Genomic DNA, 22,500 nt, shown 5'->3' with positions numbered 1-22,500 from the left:
TGGAGTGCAGCATATAAACAGCACTCAACAGGATAATCGAGATCGGACATTCTGGATTGACTTTAAGTCGAATGGAAGTTGCTTGAGGATGTATACGTCTGTGCAACAGGTGGAGAAGCAGAGGATCGACTTGCAAAGGGAGGTGGAGGAGATGGCAGACCGGCTGGACGAGGCTGGTGGAGCCACAGCTTCCCAGGTGATTTTATTCTTTCCACAGCTGCCTCTGCACATCAGGATTTGACTTTTTTAATCGTTTTCATCATGCTTATTTTGTTTAATCCACACAATACGGTAGCAAATATATATATATATATATATATATATATATATATATATATATATATATATATATATATATATATATATATATATATATATATATATATATATATAAATATATAATTTTTTTTTCTTCCTCTCCCTTGACTTTTCTCCTCCTCCAGCTGGAGATGAACCGAAAGCGCGAGTCTGAGGTTCTGAAACTCCGCCGTGAAGTTGAGGAAGCATCTCTGCAAACAGAGGCCATGAACTCGGCTCTCCGCAAGAAGCACACCGAAGCGATATCTAGCATTGCCGAACAGCTGGACGCATTGCAGCGCGTGCGAGTGAAGCTTGAAAAAGACAAACAGACAATGAAGATGGAGCTTGATGACATGTCAGCCAACTACGAGAACATGCACAAGGCCAAGGTAAAGGGCCAATCCATTTCATATATATACTTTTCTCATAATAAGTGAACATGCTGTCAAAAAAGGGATATATATATATATATATATATATATATATATATATATATATATATATATATATTATTGTTGCAGCTGTCAGGCAATCCCAGTTGCCTGATATGAATCCCAGTGAACCACATGAAAGCGATCGCGGTTGTCAACTGATTTGGAGCATGGCGGAGAGTGCAGTTCTGAGGGAGGGTCATTAAAGGGGAAAGAACCCCACAGTCTCACAGGCAGCTCCACCAGGCGAGGTTCTGGGCTTTTGCCCTCCCCTGTCTTGGTTGCACCCACCTTTGTAGAGTCTGCCACCACCCTCAGCCACGAGGCATTTAGCCCCTCTCTTCTTGTCCGCTCTTGGTCCAGGATAGAAACTCCGCATCAGTCAGGACGGAAGCTCCTGCTTTCCCCACCCAAACTCATGCCTGATGGCCTAAAAGGGATATAAAAGACAGATTACAAAGGAATGGGCAAACCACCCAGTACAACCTGTGCCTAGAAACTGCTTCGTTAGCAACAACACTCTGTATAGAGTATGGTACATCAAAATCAAAGTTCACTTCTTACGTACTAAACATTCATATCAGTGAGTGAGTGGTTAGAAATACGAATACAGTGTATTCTTAAACTTTTCTTGCAATGTTCTATTTTGTACATAGGCATGAGACGTATGCATTTCCTGCAATGTCTTTCACACAGGCTGTGGCAGACCAGCAGGTGAAGAAACTGGAAGACCAGCATTTTGAAATGAACTCCCTGAATGAGGAACACCAGAAGAACCTCACCGAGTTAACGTTGCAAAAAGCAAAATTATCAGGTGAGGGTTCTGAAGGGGGAAATAGCATGGAAGACCAGGTTAGAATGAAAATGGTTGATTGAGCTCAACTACTCATCTGTTGAAAAAAAAAAAAAACATTTATATATCAAGGGAAGGGTTTCATTAGCATTTCTTCAAAATAAGGAGACACGCACATGTCGGTGTGATGATGATTACGAAAATTCCCATTATTCAGTGGAAAACACTGATATGACGAGGTTGATCGAAGAAATGGAAACCAAGCTCACACACTTCAACCGCTCAAAGACTCAGCAGTCATCCCAGATTGAGGAGCTGAAGAAGCATCTGGAAGAGGAAACCAAGGTAGGAAGCCGGTGATTTACTTGGCAACAAACAAGCAAGACGTTTCACACGATGGTAACTGCACGGTATTGTATTTTCCCTTCGGGAATGCAGCTGAAAAACACAGCCAGCCTGGGACTGGCAAACTCCAAACACGAGTTGGAGCTTGTAAGGGACCAGCTTGAAGAGGAGCAAGAGAGCAAGTCGGAGCTTCAGAGACTTGTATCTCGTCTTAACACCGAGCTGAGCACCTGGCGTAGCAAGTACGAGACTGATGCCATCATGCGAACCGAGGAACTTGAGGAAGCCAAGTAAGTGTGCAATGGTTTATTTTCGATAGCTCATTCCCACTGTCGTCATCGCACGTTAAAAGGCTTTAATAACTCGATGTTATATGGCAACAGGAAGAAGTTGGCCACACGTGTACAGGAAGCTGAGGAGTCAATGGAAGTAGCACAGGCAAAGTGCACGAGCCTAGAAAAGGTGAAGGTGAAACTGCAGACAGAGGTGGAAGACCTCACCATCGATTTAGAGAAGGTTGGTCTGTTCATCCTTATAATCAAACTTCAATGAGGAATTACTTCTCCTTTTAGAGCCCACAACAAAAATGTTTTTCTTATCCTGGTGTGTGAAGGCGGAGGTTTAACTGCAAACCTGGCAGCCAACCCAGCATAAGCACTTGATAATTCTCTAGTTCATAAGCTGAAGTCAGATTTTTAACAAATGCAGGAACAAAGTATGTGTACACCACCAACTCGTCATGACGTCCTCCACCTCAGGCTAACACAGCAGCCATTACTTTGGACAAAAAGCAACGGGTTATGGAGAAGCAGCTGAATGATTGGCGACAGAAGGTTGATGAGACTCAGACAAATCTTGAGAGCTCTCAGAAGGAGTGCCGCATCCTTAGCACAGAGCTCTTCAAGATCAAGACGCATTATGAGGAGGTGCAAGAGCAGCTTTCCATTGTGCAAAAGGAAAACCGCACGCTGCACGGTGAGATGCTTTGCACGTTCACTCACAGGACATTCGCTTTGAAAGGTATACACCTTCCATCGGACACAAGGCCAGCTCAACTTGCACTTCCCTTTTCCACTTCCTATTGGAACAGAGGAGCTGAACGATCTGACGGAGCAGCTTGCGGAAGGAGGCCGCACCGTGCACGAGCTCATAAAGGCCAGGAAGAAGGCAGAGCTTGAAAAGGAGGAGATTCACGCAGCTCTTGAAGAGGCCGAGGCATCTCTCGAGGCAAGATTGCCGAGACCAACAAAGACCTGCACAAATAATGTCTGATGGTGTTATCTGGATTAAAGTGTATGTCAATCTGGTAATTCATGAGTTTTAAGTTGCTTCTTAAACCCACACAGACTGAGGAGGCCAAGCTGGTGCGAATCCAACTGGAGTTGACGCAGGTGAAGGCCGACATCGATCGGAGGCTTCAAGAAAAAGAGGATGAGTTTGAGGCGACCAGGTAGGTCCTGGAGCCGAAAGGGTTAACTGAAGTGTTTTACTTTTGGACACGGGTGACTCGTCACAAACTCAGCTTGGTAAATTGTAATTATCTGCTATTGTCATGACCATTTATTTGTAAATGATGTTGAGGTATTTTTATACCCTGCATCCATTTCTGATGTCTTGTACTTCCTGCCGGCCCTTGCTTTCCCACTGTCAATGTATGTATACCCCTCAGCCCTCTGTTCTACATCTGTGTACGATTCCGATACAACTGCGTGCAGGTGTGATAGCTGGCTTTATTGTCCTTTTGTTGAGTACGACAGCAACCCCCTTGTACTCTAGATGATATACAATCGTGTTTAAACTCCCGTGTATTTAATCAAACGGAGAGATAGCAGGCATACTTCGTCCGTGTCCCAACAGACTAGCACAGAGGTAGAGCACACTTACCTTTGAGCTCCCTAATCTGGGTTTGATTGCTGACCGAACTGTATAAACTGTTGGATCGGTGCTCCGCAGGCAGGGTGTTGCATCCATTCCTTCGATGGACTTTAAGCTGGCTGACTAATCTGGTAGACATGAAAAATCATATGGTTACCTGTTAGAAGTAGGCCAGTTATTGCTGAAACCCTCAACAAATTACAAAACCCTGACCCAACTAACAGGAAGCACTTGGCACCCCCAACTCCCCCCCTCCCCTTTCCCCTCCAGAAATGATGGGCCGAACTTGTAATTGATTCCAAGTCCAATATGCACGTATGATATGATACGATACTTCATCATTTTGACTCTTTGCACCTTTTCATGTCAGGAAAAACCACCAGCGAGCCTTGGATTCTCTGCAGGCGAGCCTGGAAGCCGAGGCCAAAGGTGTGCTGCGTTCATGGTGTTTGTGTTTACATTAAAATCTTCTTGTGCTCTGGAACCCTCACCATGTTAGCCAATGAGAAATGTATTCTGGGCTCTGAATTCCCGGCCTTTATATCGGTGCAAGACCCTAAAGAGGCATGTAATCCTTCAGAAGAGGACGTACAACTGGCTATTTTTCTGAATGGCATCGGTTCTACATTGAGAGCACTCCCTGCAGTACAATGGGATGTTTGAGTGTGGATATCGCACAGGCAGGATGGGCCAAGTGGCCTCCTCCTGTGTCAAGGTTTCTCCGTCTCCAGCCCAGATTCGATCCTGACCTGGGCACGGTTGTGCCATGTACACGATTCGATCAAGTTTACTCGCATCCTGCAATTACACTTTCATTTGCTTTTGATATTCACATTTTAATTTCCAATCAACTCCATCCTAAGGAGTTTTTTTTTTTATTTTATTTTTTTTTGAAATACATTCTGAAGTCACCACGACCATCCAAAGTAACCGTCCCGTGGTCCGTCTGTGCTCGATGAAGGTCGCGCCGAGGCAATACGAGTAAAGAAGAAGATTGAGAGCGAATTAAATGAGCTGGAAATCAAGCTGGAGCACGCAAACAACAGCAATGTGGAGCTCACCAAGACCCTGAAGAGGCTTCAACAGCAGATCAAGGTATTGTTCGCCTCACTCGTTCCCGAAGGTGTGGGAGATTGGGAGAGGCTAATCTAATCGGTCTGCGGGTTAGTGTCTTCATGCAGATCTACTTATAATATAGATCGTTGATTATCAAATGTACTCTAATATTTACACCCCCAACCAGGCTCTTCATTGTGAAACGCTCACTCCTGTTCTTCAAGTGACATTTCATGCTCACGCTGTGTGTGAGATCTTTTTTGCAGAGGTTTCCACATAGGGGGGGGAGCTATATTGAGTGCATTGAAAATGAGAAGTTGTAGCAGAGGATGGTCGGCGAGAGAGAAAGGGGGATATCATAATGTAATGGTATAAGTGGTGAAAAGGAAAGAAGTTTGAGAGGGGATAGTCTTCTTTCTTCTTCTTCTTCTTCTTCTTCTTCTTCTTCTTCTTCTTCCATATGCAGTACAAGGCTGTGGAGCAGCAGGATTGGCTGAGAGTGCAGCTGTGCCACCGATGCAGCACCCTCTATAGGTTAGGGAAGGAATCTGTAATTTGTCCAGGGTGCTGGCAATGGCTCCTACTCTTCGCAAAGGACACCGTGGGATCTTTAACGTCCAACAACTAATGCCGGCAGATAGGATGTCCAGTGTAACGTCCCTCCGTGGGACGGCACACACATTGATGAATCACCCTGCCTGTGAAAAACCAGGATGACAGTTTATGGCTTGGCCGAGATTCAAACCCATGCTAGACCAACCACTTGATGGCAAGTGTGCGTACCTCTCGGTCAAGGAACTGCCAGCATGGAGATGGAAATAAGATGGAGGGAGAGGGATTTGGAGGAAGATTACATTTTTCACCATTTAGCATATATAATATGTAGATATTCCTGAAGGTGGATCTATTCCCTCCACTCCTGTCCCACCCTCTCCATAGGAGCTGCAGCAACATATTGATGAGGAGCTACGCCATAATGAGGAGCTGAGGGAGCAGCAAACCTTGTCAGAGCGCCGTATCTCACTTCTCACCACTGAGATTGAGGAGCTCCGCAGTGGACTTGAAACATCTGAGCGCAGTCGCAAGATCACTGAGAGCGAGCTGAGCGATACGGTTACTCGGTACCACGAGGTCCACACCATGGTAAATGTCAACGTTTTTTGGGGTTACCATTCAGTCTTGCCATTCTGGATTTTGTCAAATACATGTTGTTGTTGGTATCTCACAAAAGATGATTCAGTGTTGGAAGTTTTGACATCACCTTATTTGTACCTTACACACGTACAGCTGCAGTCTGTAACAATGGTGCGTAAGAAGCTCGAAGGTGACTTGCAGCTGCTCTCAGCTGAGCATGAAGAGGTTATGATGCAGTTCCGGCAGCTCGACGAGCGAGCCAAGAATGCCATCATTGACGTGAGTACCTCTCCGTTATTTAAAGTCCCACAAAGACAGATCTGCATAGTGTTCGACAGATATCAGCACGGGATATGTGGTGTCAATCACATTCACTGGAGTGACAGTTTCCGCCATTGAACAGCTGTAATAATGTGGTAAAATCGCTCCCAATTCATGGAAAGTGCTCAACCCACCCGATCAGTCCAATCGGCCATCTGCACAGTAGAAACAACCCAACCCAACCCAATTTGTGACAATTTATTCTGATCTTATTGAAAGTGAAATTGGATAAAGATTATTTTGTGCATCTTTGTCGGCCTGTGTACCTCATTTGACGCCAACGAATCTATTCCACAAAAGGTTTTCATTGCCATAATGCCTTCAAGGGCTGGCAGGATGGCTTAGACCCTTGAGGTAGACACACTCGCCTCTCAGCTGTGTAGCCTGAGTTTGAGTTCTGACCCATCTATAAACACTGGTGTTTCACAGGCAGGATCAATGTGTGTGCTGTCCCTTCGATGGCCCCCAGCCTGCCGACATTAGTTGGTGGACGTTAAAGACCCCACTGTCGTTCACGAAGAGTAGGCGAGCTATCGCCGGCACCATGAACAAATTACAACTTCCTGCCCTAACAACTTCTGGGCAGGTAATGGCAAACCACCGAGTATAACCCTTGCTCAGGAAGCTTTTTTGGCGGCACCAACACTCTGTGGAGAGTATGGTACATCGGAGCGAGAGATTGTCTTCAAACTGTCTGACACTTGTCATGCTCTGTTTAACCAGGCCACGCGTCTGGCAGAGGAATTGAAAACAGAACAGACCCACACTGCCCATCTGGAGAAAATCAAGCGCAATATGGAGATGCACATCAAAGAGCTGACAAGCAAACTTGATGAGGCTGAGCAGATGGCCCTTAAGGGTGGAAAGAAGATGATCCTCAAGCTTGAAGAGAAGGTAACTAGGAGAACAGAATCCCATTAAGTGCATGCGATGCGAATACCAAATCAGTTTCAGTCTGCAAAATAGTTCATAAAGACAGATTTACTGAACAGACATGAACATTGTTGTTGTCTGTTTAGATTCGGCACATGGATGCAGACTTTGAGGCTGAACAGAAACGGCACATGGAGACGTCCAAGACCCTCCAGCGCAGCGAACGTCGCACCAAAGAGCTCACGTTCCAAGTGGATGAGGACCACAAGAACCAGATGAGGCTTCAGGACCTGGTCGACAAACTCCAGCACAAGCTGAAGGTGTACAAGAGACAGGTGGAAGAGGCGGTAAGTGGAAGTGGTGTGAAACCACGGGTGCTCGTAAGCGAAGCCTGTTTATCAGCACCTCAGATGCTGTGAGAACAAGAAGCAAACTGTAGAATCAAGTTTCCCTGCACTTTATTCACCTCACAGGAGGAGCAGGCAAACAGCAGCATGACGCGCTTCCGGAAGACCATGCACGAACTAGACGACGCAGAAGAACGTGCGGAACTTGCGGAGTCGGCGATGAACAAGTTGCGCAGCAAGCATCGTGTCTCAGCCGGAGTCACAAGCCAGTCCATGGTGGAGATCGTGACCGTCTCGAAGCCATCCGTGCACCACATCCCGAAGGAGTGATCTTCACTCCACTTTTGCCTTTCCTGCTACTCTCTGCCTGGTATTCTTCTTATTATTATTATTTGCTCATGCTCACCTTTTGTCTTTTACCACCCTAATAATAATTTTCCATATTACGTTCCAGAATCAATTGAATTAAGTAGCAGCCAAGGCCATGGTTTTAAATGTACACAATAGCTCAGAGGTAGTAAATGTACGAACGAGCGAGTCGATCTGCTTTCTATTCCTTATCTCACTTTAAAACTGTAATTCTGTTGCTTCACAGGAGGACATCGATTGTATCCGTTCATGTACCGTCCTTCATATGGACATACACGCCCCGTCCATAGGTATCAGTCTGCTAACACGAGTTGCTGAGGTCATGAAAAATCCCACAGTGTATTATTTTTATAACCCCGGGCATGCGAAGCAAAAAACAGGGTTAAACAATCGGTTCACGTCTGTCTGTCTACAAATGTCAGTTTATGATAAAGGGATGACTTGATTTCAATTGAATGTTGTATTTTGAACACAAATCGGAACATGAATTGGAAAATTAATCGAGTTTAATAGTACTTTGGCTCTGAATTCGTCCCGCATCGCACATGTGCGGTGTCGCCGTTTAAATATTTGGTGTCCATCAAATTTTTTTTTTAAAACCGCAGACGTTGAATTGACACAAGGTGGAGCTCTACCTCCCGCGCATCACGAGAAGGAAATGCTTCCTTCGGACACGGGTGTGATTTTATTTAATTTACTTTATTTTATTAAACTCTGTCTGCCATTCAAACAAAATTGAAAAATCATTCCAAACAGGAAACTTACTGTTTTTAAGTAAGTCATGAAGGACACAAACAACAGGCATGAAGAACTAACATAACACGTTAAATAAGGTGGTGTAAAAGACGCTGCAGCAACGGTGGTAAACTTCCAAATTTTTTATTTTCTATGACATTTAACAGTTTACTTGATTTCAATTAAATTATATACTTGAACACTGTAGAACACAAATCACCTTATTGGTCCTTTCAAAGCCCTTCTGTTCAGCAGTACGTGGGGGAAAAAAAAAATACATTACGGCATATTACATCATCATGACCAATCAAATTTGCCACCGACCCCACCCTTGTCCTTGTTTCTCAAGACTGTGTTGGGTAAGGTGTTTTAGTGTGAATTCTCAAGTAACTAATTATTAGCAGCGTCTCGCGTAGCGAATGCTGCTCATAGAGAGCTCGGCGTTGTTGTTGTTCTTCTTCTTCTTGTTCTTCTTCTTCTTCTTCTTCTTGTGAAGACAAAACCTTAATCTCGAGGACTCGGCTCTTGTATGTACGAGATCCGGATCTCCTTAAATACTGAGCACATGTACACATCCTCACATAGACGGTGCCTTTTGAGAGCGTCTATCATGAACTTTTAAATATATTCGGACATTTGCTTTAAAGTTTTGAAAAGTTCATGTTACTATTTAAAGATTATTCCATTTATCGTACTGTAATTTCGTAAATACACGATATATCGTAAATACATTTTGACGTGTTTCGCTATTGGCTTAATCAAGGCACATGACGAAATATCGGAAGTTGTTGTTTTTTTTATTTGTTTTTTTCAGCCGACAAAATCTTTAGGACGCTGCTCGTGGACACATTTGTCCTTGTTTATATATTGATTGAAGACTCGTCGTGGACTGGTTCATAATCACATGCTGGATAAATGCACAAGTGAACGACTGTACTTTATGGTGAATTACAAAGACACAATAAAACAAAAGTTCAGATGACAATGGTACTCGTAACCACCATCGTGAGTCCTCAGTTCAGATGAGAATGGGCTGAACAGGCCAACCAGTCTTTCACAAAGAGTAGGCCATTGTGTGCCAAGACCCTGGCCTGCCTTACTCCGTCTGTGAACACAATGGCAAACCATCCAGTGCAATCCTTGTCAAGAAGCTTCACTCGCCTAGATATTTGGCCAGAACACCTCGGACAGACAAATGATGACCGGATGATTGTTCCAGCGCAATGCATGCTGATTTTAAACCTCATTAATCTTTACTTTTGTTTGCTCCAATCTAATTTTGCTCTCTGCCTGCTCAACACTGGTCGATCAATTGGAACATGTCTTTCAACCCTGGAAAATCTCAGTCTCACCTTGTCACTCTGGAAGGATTGCTGAACGAACTCACCTATCTGTTTTCATGGTCAACTGCTGGAAGAGGTTCAGTTTCTGGAATTTCAAGGCCTCACCACCAGTCATGACCTCTCTTGGGCCAACCATATAGCACAGTTGGCCTCCAGAGCTGGCCGCAGTCTGGGCATTCATCATTCCAAGTCGTTCTTTGAAAAATCGGAACTACTCATCCTCCAAGGCCTTAATCCGTGGCTCTCTCTCCTATGAGCTGGCTCTTCCGCATGCATAACATCAGTCTCCATTGGAGTTTGCAGAATCCAAAGCTTTATTTTTATTGGAATTTTTTACTGGGAAATAAAGGAATTTTTTTCTCCTTTAAATCCCATGTCCTTGCAGAATTACCATGCCATTTTAAATGCTAAATAGTGGGGTTTTTTATTTTATTTTATTTTTTAACCTGTGCTGTCCTTTCCCCACCCTTCTCAGGTTTACAGATCTTTGACTTCATCATGCTTGTCCTATTCTGATGAGTTTCCCTTCAGCTGAACTCCTCGTTGATCGTCTTGTTGCAAAGCAACGGGAATTGCCCCAATGGGTAATCGAGGTTCATGGGCCTGGTTCACTGTTTGCCACTCGGCTAAGCCGGGTGCTGGTGGGCGTCTCGCCTACCCTTACTTTGTATGACATCTTCAGGGTATTGTTTCATTTCTGTATCCCTTGGGGGAAGTCATGATCAGAAAGGCAGATGTAATTGTGTAGAAAATAAAGGAACTATTCAAAATGATGAAGAATCTCCTCGTTCATCACCTTTATTTTATTAAATACAGGTATTGAGGCTCATAGAAAAGCACAATAACTTGGAGTGAAGGTTAAGCAGTAGGACAAGAACAAATGGATGCACGACAGCACATGTAGAGGAATTGTGGGATAAGGCTTGGCACAGGGTGCCAGCAGGTGGAGCAAGGCGCAGTAGTAGGAATGGGAGAAAGGTACCATAAGGTTGTGGTGAGGAGCAGCCTTGAAATCCTAGACCCAAAAGAGTTTGAGACAACAAACTCATTTTATTGTGAAATTATGGCTTTGGGTGAAACCAGGATTCCAGAATGGTTATCACACATTCCAAAAACAGAGCCAAGAACCGTCCGATGAAAGATACTTCTCAACCTCCATGGGGCATGTCGTTACAATAAAATGAATATTTGTTTATAAAGGTATTCACCTGTACAGAGGGGACCTTCAAAACGGTCTTTGAGTGAGATAACAATAGTCTGAAGAACATGAGTATTTATATTTTTCAAAATTTTCAAAAAATATTGTTTGAAAGATAAAAACATTATATGCGAAAGTTGGGACCCGAGTGTATGAATGGAGAGAAAAGGGAAAGAGGTTGTGCAAGAGACTGGAGTAAGGGGAGGGGAGGGAAGCATGTGGACCATTATGAGGAGGGGTACATAATATTTATCGGGGTACATAATAAATAGAGAGCCCTTGTTCAATCACCCTTACCGATTTATTAATAAGATCCCATGTTCGCATTGTATTTCTTCTGGCTGATTGTCATTGCCTGGATTTGCTGTTTGAACATGTCAGAAGGCCCTCACAAGATTGAAACAACTGGTTATCACTTGGTTCGGTTTTGAAGATGGTTGCAAGCAAAATTTGGCTGCCTGGGATTAGCAAGCAAGTTTCACCACAACATATGGGTGACCTTTGGTTGCAGCAGGCTTGAAGGTCCTTCCTCAAGGGATTGTCCCACCCACCTCATCCAGTGATACAAGCCGAGCAAATCTTCACCCAGCTCCGTCGGGACGAACCCACACAGTCGCATCCAGACGATCCCTCAACCACGCTCACCGAGCGTTGATCCTCATGCAGCTATAACCCACATCTGGGTGGCCAATCACTCAGCCCCATCTAGCACCGTTTCTCAGACAGATACATTCCAGGCTAACCCACCCCAACCACATTCTGATCTTCCTCAGATGATTCCTCGCCGATCCTCATCCTCACCCTCGCACATCTGAGTGTGGACATACCCCCAAATAATCGCACCTGTTTGATTCATATCACTGATCTGTTTGAAAGAACTCATGTAATCTGTCTCCTTCACACTTCCCAGCCACCTAATCAGTACATCTTCCAGTTTCTTCTCCTCAAGTTCATAATTATCTCTTCTCCTCCTTTTATTGTTCAATAAATCTTGCTGGAGGCGAAGTGAAGAAGGGAGTGCAGGTTGGAATGCATTGTATATTTGACATTCACAGTAAATAAGACCTCACAAACTAAAACAGTTGTTCTAACAGTGACTTTATTTGAAATATTTTCTTATGACTGTAGAGGCCCCAGATGTACAACAACCATGACCTTATGTGTATGATTTACGTATTCGCTTCAATATCCAGGTGCTGAGACACCACCTAATGGTTGGTATAGCTGCCCAGCAGGTGGTTATTTTAATGCTACGTATGTAAAACAGTCGATTATTAATCTATTTAATATATGATTGACAAAAACAAGAAAGGTATTACATTTAACGGCACAACATAAGGTAATTCACCTGTCATGGAGTTTAAATTTCATTTTTGGATAAAGAACTGTCTTGTTATTGACATCCGTGCAGTTACGAAAGGGGCCGCGTAATGTTGAAACCATGACCTTAACATGATCCAGCATTTTACAATTTTCCTTCAGTCGATCCTCAACGATTGAACCATTACCTGGGCTCATCTACAAATTGTGTATTTTGTATTTTGACTGTTCTCCTGCAATTCATTTTCCTTGTAGGCCACAAGTCAAAATCTCTTCCCTATTATTTTCTAAACCATTGTTATTCAACTTCCTGACTACTTCAACCACAATTCCTCTCTCTCTCTCTCGCGCCACCTCTCTCTCTCGCGCCACCTCTCTCTCTCGCGCCACCTTTCTCTCTCGTGCCACCTCCCTCTCGCCACCTCTCTCGCGCCACCTCCCTCTCTCTCTCTCGCGCCACCTCCCTCTCTCTCTCTCGCGCCACCTCCCTCTCTCTCTCTCGCGCCACCTCCCTCTCTGACTGGTAGGTCGATGGACAGTGCCTACAAGCCAAAGGTCAACGGTGGAGGTCAAAAAGCTTACTATAGTTTAATGTCTGTTATGGAAGGCAGATTACAACCTCTCTGATTGGATGCCTTTCAAACTAAAGGTTCTGTGCTAAAACCAACTTCCATATTGTCTTCAATCTCATTCTTCCCTCCAGGTCTTCAAGACAGCTGTTCACCACCATCTTACGTCATCCCCAATCCAAAACCATGATCTTTTCTACCCTCGTTAACCCTCACCCCACCCCAAGCCCCCTTCTTCCAAATTTCCAGGTTTTGCTTCTGCATCCATCTTGTCCATCCCATATCTCCACATTCCTCCCCACACCCATTGTCTGTCTTACTCCTTGCTCTGTTGGCCCTTTTTGTTCCGTTGCGTCCTGATCTGTTCAGTGATCTAGCTCTTTCAGGAGCCTTGATTGTGTATGAAGATGGTTGAAACCAGCTGGTGATCTGGATGCATGGTCATTGAATAAGCTGAAGGAGTCCTTCATATATCTATCCTGCTCTCCCACATGTACATAATAAATAGATAGCCACATTGATGTTCAGATTGTTTAACTACCCAAATGAATATCGATTGAATTAACTGTCTTAATATTGCAGACGTTAAACTATATAATAAGCTTTTTGGCCTCAACCACTGACCTTTGGCTTGTAGGTATCACCTGTTGACCTACTTGGTCAGTAAATGTGGCTGTTGCTGAAAATAATGAACGAATAAAACGGTTTAATAACATCTACAATGGGTTTACTCATCAGACAGTAAAGTATCATGTCGTCAGCACTGGGTACTGGGTGGATCCACAGGCATGGTCACCACACCTTGAGCAGTCACTGTTGGCCCAGCTTAAGGAAGACGGACTTCTTGATCAAAAACATTTTACAAAAACATGAGAAGCATCGCGATGTTTTGAATAAGTAGCATTATTGTAGTTAACCTCCCATGACACAACTATCCTGCCATCGCACTCACATGCCAAGGGTGACCGCACAGTGGTTAGTGCATTGAAATGAGAATCACAATGATGACCCACATGAACACCCCAAAGACCGTGCCGATAACATTGGTCCAAAAGGCCGCTCTCGAATAGTTCTGGGATTCTTCACAATCCCGGTCCGAGATGATCTTGGGAAGAAAAGAGAAACAGGTGTTCATATGAATCCAGTGTTTCACGGTGCCAAGGGCGATCAGTAAGTTCGTAGCCTCACGTTAAAATAATCGATAAATACCGTAGGTGGTTGTAAAGGGACTATATTAGAACCACAGTTTCATATTACAGTATTTAGTTGTGGCCAGCGGTGGTTCAGTTACCAAGTTTCTTGTGGACCGCTCACTAAGTGGCTTAAGCACTCGAGCAAGCACTCCGTTTGAAACCATTAAGGAACGGCTGGCTTGGCAAGCGCTAGCTCACTGCTTGGTAACTCAACACAGCTCCGGTCATGGACTGACTGATCACCATTCAAACCTTCAAGTTAAACGTATTGGTATTTATTCAAGAAACCAATAAGTCGATAGCAGAGGGGAAGGCTTATTGCTGTTGTAGGGTTTGGTTCCACAATTAGCGCCCCCAGTTTTTAATGGAACCGCAGAGTTTCTTCGACCCCCCCAGGAGTACTAAACCACCATTTAAAAAAAAATAAAAATAAATTATTCCTGCACTCAACACTCCAAATCTTCAAACGGTATCAAACTCAAGCCTGCTGGGACTTTCGTAATTCAATTTTGTATCAATAATGTGAATAGAAAGTATGTGGGATTGGCATATTTTTTGACATTGACCTAATTTTAAGGTCATGACCTAATTATAGGCATAAAAATGTTGTTTTTTTTACCATAAGTTGACGAAAGTTTGTCCGAGCGGAACAAAATTGCCCTCTCTGGATAGATTATGGAAAGGTGCATGTAAACGTCATTTGCATCATACCAGGTCAGGTCAGGTAGAGGAGCATGCGCCAGAGCAGCGCATCGCTGCATCCACTTTCCACCAGTACTCCAGGGGCCTCCGTTTGGCCATCCCCCAGGCAGATGCCTGGCCCATCCCCATCTCCTTGAGATGCCGATCAACCTGCTGCAACCACAAGGCACGTGGTCGGCCCATTGGCCTTCTCCACTCAGGAGACTCCCTTGCTGAGAGAATCTGGTGAACAGGATCAGCATCAGGAAAGAGCCACATGTCCATACCCCCGTGAGCAGCTGATGCTCACGGACTATGTGGGTAACAAATCTCATTTGAGTCTCTCAGCAACCGCTCGTTGGACACAAAGTCTGACCAGCGATAGCCAAGGATTCTCCGTAGAGACATGGTACTAAAGGAATTATGTCTCCGTCTCAGATCCCTGGTCAGAGTCCAAGTCTCACATCTGTAGAGCAAGCCTGGAAGCACCAAGGACCTGAAGACTCGGACTTTCGTCCTCCCACACAGGTACCGGCAGCGCCACACCCCATGATCCAGTGAATCCATGACTCCCCAGGCCCGACCCAGACGTCTATTGACCTCTGACTCGCAGCCAGCAGAGACATGAATATCACTGCCAAGGTAAGTGAATCTCTCCACAACCTCAACATGCTCACCACAAACAGGCACAGACAGGACAGCAGCATCCAAGATGTCATTGAAAGCCTGGATCTTAGTTTTGACCCAGGAAACCCGTAATCCCAGCGGCTCCGACTCCTCATTCAGCACCTCGAGGGCCCCCAAAAGGATATCTGGAGTCTCCGCAAAGATGACTGCATCATCTGCGAAATCAAGGTCAGAGATCTTGACATTCCCAAATGATGCACCGCAACTTGATCTCTCTGACATCCTCCCTAGAATGCAGTCCACACAAGTGCTGAAAAGTGTGGGGGCCAGTACACAGTACACACCCTTGACGAACTCCAGTAACAACTGGAAATGTCAGAGATGGTACCACCACATCTCACAGCCCTCTCAGTACCAGAGTGGAGTTCAGACATCAGATCGATCAGTTTTGGTGGCACCCCACTAAGACGAATAATCCTCCAGAGGGCATCCCGATTCACTGAATCGAATGCTTTACAGAGATCAACATAAGCTGCAAGCAGCCCCTGCCGAAACACTCGTCAGTGTTCGGTGAGGACCCAAAGAGCAAGGATACGGTCAATCGTTGACCTCTTTGGTGCATCATACCCCTCCCGATTAAAGGCCAAGGTCAAATCAAACAAAAGGTCAAGGTCAAATTTTTGGTCATCACTAAATTTTACTGATGCCGGAATCACAAACACCACTTGGCCTTTCCAAGATGTTCTTCATTCATAATAGTGTACCTGCACTGAAGTTGTACACCTGATATTAGATTAGTGTCATTGACCTTTTTTTTTTTTAGGATTGTGACCAAATTAACAAAAAACACCTTTTTGATCATAACTTGAATAATTGTCCTCAGATTTTCATGATGTTGAGTTGTATGAATAGACTGTAGTTTGGGACACATTTTCTTAATCAACACTTTATCCATAAATGTTGAAGATCAAGGTGATATGGTGATCCAAACAAAATATAGCCATCATTGTATCCCGGGCCAAAGGTAAGTCAGGAGCAATCGCTTTGTGATCGCAGATATCTCGTTTCCATTATTGCAATGTCACTTTTCATAAAACATAGTTAATTAACACAAAGCCAATACGCAAAGTCTTAGCGCAATCACAATGTGGAAATTAACTCGCACAATGACGTATAAATGACGAAAACGTCATAAATGTTAAACGATTCAGTCCCGAGGACGGTGTCCTCCATGGTGCGGCACTCCGTGCTCAAAGTGTTGGATCAACACTGCGAGTGGACAGATACACTGCGAGTGGACAGATACACTGTGAGAAGTGTGACGTCATGTTGTGTTTGAGTGTCTGATTGAACAATTTGTCTGCAAATGTTTTAATTAATTATAACCATGAATGAATTCAGGATGACGTGTTTAATTTTAAATGACTGTAGCACTGCACAACGAACAAGGTACAATGATCAAAGTAACCGGTTTACATCGAGACGAAGGATCTGAATGTGCGACAAAGCATTATTAGCACACAAGAAGCAAAACAAATAACAAAAACAAATAAGCGAAACATTTACACACGAAGTGTAAATAAAGAGAAATGTGACCTGAGAAGACACTTCGTGTCTGAAATGCCCCACCCCCCCCAACCGAAGTGTGACGTCATCAATCTGGTCCTCATCACAGGAGGTGGACATTCTGTGACTTTTGATGGATGTCGATATTTACTCAGGTGATTGTCTGCCGGAATGCATTTCCAACTTTTTTTTGCTCTCCTGGTCCTCACGTTTGTACCTTGCTCCCATCACAGGGCCGTAAACACACCTGCAACGCGCTCGTGCAGGTCACAATTCTAAACCACTCATCATGAAACTTTTGCAAGTTGTAGAGGTAGTCTCAACTGAGAAGCCCATTGATTTTGAGGTCAAAGGTCATCTTGAGGTCAAATTTCTGAAATCGTCATTTTTCATCCGATTGATTTGAAAGTTGAACCTGATTTGCAGATTGTCACTGAATTTGGAAACCAACTATTTGAGGTCAAAAGGTCAAAGGTCAACCTCCTAAAATCATCAATTTTAAACTGAAAAATCATCACTTTACATCCTATTAACTTGAAAGTTGAACACGATTTGCATAGTCCATCACTGCAGTGGGAAAGCAACTATTTGAGGTCAAAGGTCAACTCAGGGTCAAACTTTTAAAATCATCAATTTCAATCTGAAAAATAATCAATTTTCATCTGATTGGCCTGAGCTTTGCTAAAGATTGTCAATTTATATCTTAATGAAATGGACAATTTGATGTATCCATGGCAACCTTTGAAGAGGGGGGTGGATCTTGCAAGGCACGACGTCTTTTTCTTGTTTGTCCGCACAGAACTTTAGTGTTTATCTCTGCAACCGCTTGTTGGACTGAGACAAAAAATTTCACCACAGGAGCTACTAATGTAGAATGTTCTATTGATAATGATGACGTCACATCAGTCATGTGGTGTGGCAGCCATGTTGAAAAAACTTGGACCTCTGTATTTCCGAAACCACACCAAGGAAAAAATTGAAACTTGGCACACGGCAAGTTCTCCTCATGGTGAATAAGTGTGATTTTTATGACATCATAGGTCCCTTCGTTCTGATGTCATAATTACATACGTCAAACGCTTTATCCAAACAATATGAAAACTTTTGAAGGTCATCTCGGGATAAAATATTCCACAGAAAAAAAATTGATGAGGTCATCAGTAATGTGATTCGGCAGCCATATTGCTGTTGTTTTTTCAACGTTCAAAAATCTTCTTCTCCGAAGTGGCTGAACAGATCGAGACGAAACTTTACACGTATGACCGCTTATCCATGAGGAACAAATTGGTCACACATATGACATCACAGGTCACATAGTTTGGCAGCTATATTGGATTTACCCTAAAACGTATATTAAAAAAAAAAAAACTTTCTTCTTCAGAACGGCTGGACAGATCGAGGGGAAACTTCACACAAATGTTTCCAAAGCCATTAGTGTACAAGTTTGTTAAGGAATAATTAATAGGTCACATGATTTGGTAGCCATATTGGATTGAAGAAAATATTAAATAATGTTTTCTCTGGAACTGCCTAATCAATCAATGTGAAACTTCATAATCATGATTGAGTAGTGATGGGGAATAAATGTTTTAAATATCAATTTGAATAATGCATGGTCTGGCAGCCAGAAGTATTTAATATTTTTTTGATCTGGGTTCTTTCTCTTTTTAAAAAAAATTATTATTAATTTTTTTTGAATAAGACTCACTTGGCTGTGCCTGGATGGGTTTGAGGTAGAGGAGGAGCAGCTGAAACCCGAATTCTAATCAGGTTCCTCCTGATGGCTTTGTCTTTGCTTTTTGATTGTTTGGGTTCCTTCTGATTACTCCAATGCAGGACTGTATGTATTTGGTCTTCCATTTGATTTGAATTTAATTTATTTTAATCCCTTTCTAAATTCAATTGAATAATAATTTTTAAAACGTCATGGGTCAGGGTCAGGTGTCCAATCAAAGCAGGGTTGCATCAAAGTGGGACGTCTTGGGACTCGGTCATCACTGCCAACAATTATAAAGTGGCAGTTGTAGTTACGTCTCATTAATTACATAACACACAAGTCCTGACGAGGGACTGCAATCTCTGATTGCTCTTTTTCTTGTTTTAATATTGCAAACTGGAAAGCTGATTTGAGTGGTTTACAAGGAACTCTTGGAAGAAATTCTTGAGGATATGGAGCTGTGAGGCACAGTTTTGACCACATGGGTAGTGGTTCGAGGTATGCTTTAGGAATTATAACTACAGGAATTTATAACTACAGGAAAAATACTGCGGTTTGAGTCCTCCTTTTGTGTCCTACAGGTATAGGAAAGACTTTATAGTTTGAGGCATGCTTTAGCATCCTACAGGTATAGGAAAGATACAGTATTGTGGTTTGAGGGACTAGGGTCCTCCAGGTGTAAGAAAGATATTGTGGTTTAAGGAGGTTGGGTCCTACAGGTGGTAAATATATTGTGGTTTGAGGTGTGTTTTAGGGTTCTACAATGTAGCAAAGATATTGGGTTTTTTGGCATGCTTTTGGGTCCTACAGCAAAAGGAAAGATATTTGGCGTTGAGGGATTTGGGTCCTCCAGGTGTGAGAAATATATTGTGGTTTGAGGCATGCATTCTTCAGGATCCTACAGGTAGTAAAGATATTGCGGATTAAGGACACCTTTGGGTCCTGCAGGTATATGAAAGATTTAGGGATGAAGGGACAAGGGTCTTAGAGGTACTGAACATAGAAAATATATTTTCGTTTGAGGCATATGCTGGGATCTTACAACATGAAAGTATTTAAGGCACGCTTTCCTCCAATATATATTGGAGTTTAAGACCATCCTTAGGATCCCATGGGAAGGAGGCATAACGAGGTTTGAGGCTCACTATGGTTCAACAGGAAGTAAACATATTTGGTTTCAGGTGTGCCATTCATCTCCCAATTATCTGGTTTTAACGATTCCCAGAGAGGTAGTTTGAGGATTTTCAATAGGGTCTGGGGAGGAGGGCTCCAATTGCCCCCAAAACAACACCAATTCAACATCTCGAGTGATATATAATTCATGGGGGGGATGTTACAATGGTTTGCAAAATATAGGCATAAGGGGTGAATTTCCTGAAATAGGTTGGAGGAGGGGTGGAAGGGAGATATTTCAGCCCCTTTGAATCCAAAGTCAAATTCCCACGTAGTTGTCCACAACTTGATTAACACTTGAAACAAATGTCATTACATTTGAAACTTCTCATCAGGAAAAATACGCTCTTTTTTTCAAAGTACTTATATTAGATCTACCAACTTCACAATGGTGATGAGATTCAATGACATGTTAATTTTTTTGCAGTTAATATTGTTAATATAATGTTAATGTTAAAAAAATTTTGCAGCTTAAATTTTGCTCTTCCATGAGCCTCAACATACAAAAATATTATTGATTAGAAAAACAAACATTCCAAACTCACCAGACCTGAGAAGACGAGGGCCAGAGCACCACAGATGATGTTACAGAAAATGAGGTCCAGGAGAGACCATACCACGTAGTCTTTCACACGTTCTTGTGGAATCCTCCGATGATGCTGAGAGTTTGGAATGGGTTGTACGATTGTTTGGTTCACCAACGGGCCCTGATAACTCGGAGGAGGTCCGGCATGTGGATATTGCCCATAATACCCAGGATAAGCACCTGGAAGAGGGGGCTTTGAAGGATAGGCCCCAAGCACTGAGTTATCTTGGTAACCAGGAGGCAATTGCTGTCCAGCCATGTTCGGGGCAACTACATACGGAGGAAGTTCAAAGTTTTCTGCGGCCTCCGGGTTCACCACCTCTCTGTTCATGGTTGCTCACACAATGGAATGGGCTTGACAGCAACGGAATATTATTTGGTTATCCAATCTTACTCATGACGTATAATTGTGTGCAGTAGCCATGGATACTGGTTACGATAGAGAATGTCAACACAAGCTCAGTTGTACAAGGTTTTGACATTCTTGTTTTATTGTCGAAATGGCTGTTGGTTTGAGGTCTAAATTACCTGCCTGATCTTCCGTGCTCTTTTTAGCCTTGGTACTGCATAATACTTTGTTGTTCGGAGAGTGATCTAAATATTGAACAACAAACCAGCTCAAGAAGCCCGTAATTATTTGGTTGCCGCAACTCAAGTCGTTGTCCCCAGAACACCAACCCATTAATATTCCATCAAAATGGAAAAATAAAAATAAAAGAATTATTTATTTGAAGGTCACCAAGAATCGTCTCCATACCACTATTTCAAAGTGTCCTTCGCTAAAATTGAGTCACCTCGTAACTTACAATTTCCTTTGATACAGGTATGGAGGCTTATGTGAAGGAGATTATGGACAGTGGAGGTGGAATGTGAGGGTTCTTGGAATGAAACAATTCAGGTAGATGTGGGCAAAACAGGAGATGAGAGGAAGGAATATACAGTGCCTATAGAAAGTCTACACTCCCTTTCCACGTTTTCACCTTTTGTTGCATTGTAGCCTGGAATTAAATTCCATTAAATCAGACTTTTTTTCCACCTTTATTTACACATCGTAACCCACAACTTCCAAGTGAAAAATAAATTCTACAAATTTCAGAAATTTAATTAAAAATACAAAACTAGAATCTCTTAGTTGGATAAGTGTCCACCCCCCTTATAATAGCAATTGTAAATTTGCTCAGGTGTAACCAATCTCCTTCAAAATCACAAGTTATTTGGCCATAACATTGAATAACCGTAACACCAAGTTAATTTGCCTCCACCTGTGTTAAATTGTGGTGATTCTGATTATTTCAGAATAAAATCACCTGTTCCTGTAGGTTTTCTCTGCTGGGTAGTGCATTTCACAACAAAGACTCAACCATGAGCACCAAAGAGTTTTCAAAAGACCTCTGGGATAAAGTTGTGGAAAGGCACAGATCAGGGGATGGGTCTAAAAATATTTCAAAGGCCTTGACTATCCCTTGCAGCACAGTCAAGACAATCATTAAGAAGTGGAAGGTGTGTGGTACCACCAAGACCCTGCCGAGATCAGGCCATCCCTCCAAACTGGATGACCAAGCAAGGAGGAGATGAATCAGAGAGGACACCAAGAGGCCAATGGCAACACTGAAAGAGCTACATGCCTTTATGCCAAAGAATGGTCACTGTGTGCATGTGACAATATCCCAAGCATTCCAAAAGTCTGGCCTGTACAGTGTGGCAAGAAGGAAGCCATTACTCAAAAAACCCCACCTTGAGTCCTGTTTGAAGTATGCAAAAGCCACTGGAGATTCTGAAGTCATGTAGCAAAACGTTTTGTCATCTGACGAAACAAAGATGGAATTTTTTCAGAAACTGAAGATAATGAAGAGGGAATCTCGTGACATAACTGAAAGCAACTGTATAAAGGATAAAAATGGGAGGATTTTCTTTGTTGATGAAGATGGAAGAAGAATCTGGAAGGAGC

General features: G+C 43.1%; 2 protein-coding genes across 2 annotated transcripts in view; one reads left to right on the top strand and one right to left on the bottom strand.

The window, feature by feature from the left end:
- The window catches only part of LOC147011780 (myosin-16-like), a 39,860-nt gene extending 29,158 nt beyond the window's left edge, over positions 1–10,702 (top strand). Inside the window, exons 30-46 of the mRNA XM_085855897.1 lie at positions 110–196; positions 444–689; positions 1,428–1,545; positions 1,742–1,869; positions 1,963–2,159; positions 2,253–2,385; positions 2,628–2,844; positions 2,960–3,096; positions 3,216–3,319; positions 4,115–4,173; positions 4,706–4,839; positions 5,740–5,943; positions 6,088–6,213; positions 6,979–7,149; positions 7,275–7,475; positions 7,602–7,845; positions 10,398–10,702. Coding sequence (XP_085712023.1) covers positions 110–196; positions 444–689; positions 1,428–1,545; positions 1,742–1,869; positions 1,963–2,159; positions 2,253–2,385; positions 2,628–2,844; positions 2,960–3,096; positions 3,216–3,319; positions 4,115–4,173; positions 4,706–4,839; positions 5,740–5,943; positions 6,088–6,213; positions 6,979–7,149; positions 7,275–7,475; positions 7,602–7,805 — 2,466 coding nt within the window. The 3' untranslated portion in view covers positions 7,806–7,845; positions 10,398–10,702. The remainder of the gene's footprint in view (positions 1–109; positions 197–443; positions 690–1,427; positions 1,546–1,741; positions 1,870–1,962; positions 2,160–2,252; positions 2,386–2,627; positions 2,845–2,959; positions 3,097–3,215; positions 3,320–4,114; positions 4,174–4,705; positions 4,840–5,739; positions 5,944–6,087; positions 6,214–6,978; positions 7,150–7,274; positions 7,476–7,601; positions 7,846–10,397) is intronic.
- Positions 10,703–11,391: 689 nt separating this feature from the next.
- LOC147011779 (uncharacterized) lies at positions 11,392–20,901 on the bottom strand. Its single transcript, XM_085855898.1, has 2 exons — positions 20,512–20,901; positions 11,392–14,114 (listed from the first exon to the last, which is right to left on the bottom strand). The coding sequence occupies exons 1-2, from the start codon at positions 20,881–20,883 to the stop codon at positions 13,986–13,988; spliced, it is 501 nt and encodes a 166-aa protein (XP_085712024.1). The 5' UTR covers positions 20,884–20,901; the 3' UTR covers positions 11,392–13,985.
- Between the last annotated feature and the right edge of the window lie 1,599 nt (positions 20,902–22,500).

This window comes from Eptatretus burgeri, chromosome 15 (assembly GCF_056783735.1).
Source record: "Eptatretus burgeri isolate ZD-2024b chromosome 15, Ebu_testis_v1, whole genome shotgun sequence".
Classification (NCBI taxonomy): Eukaryota; Metazoa; Chordata; class Myxini; order Myxiniformes; family Myxinidae; genus Eptatretus; species Eptatretus burgeri.
The sequence above is the reverse complement of the archived record's forward strand: the minus strand, read 5'-3'. Positions and strand labels throughout refer to the sequence as shown.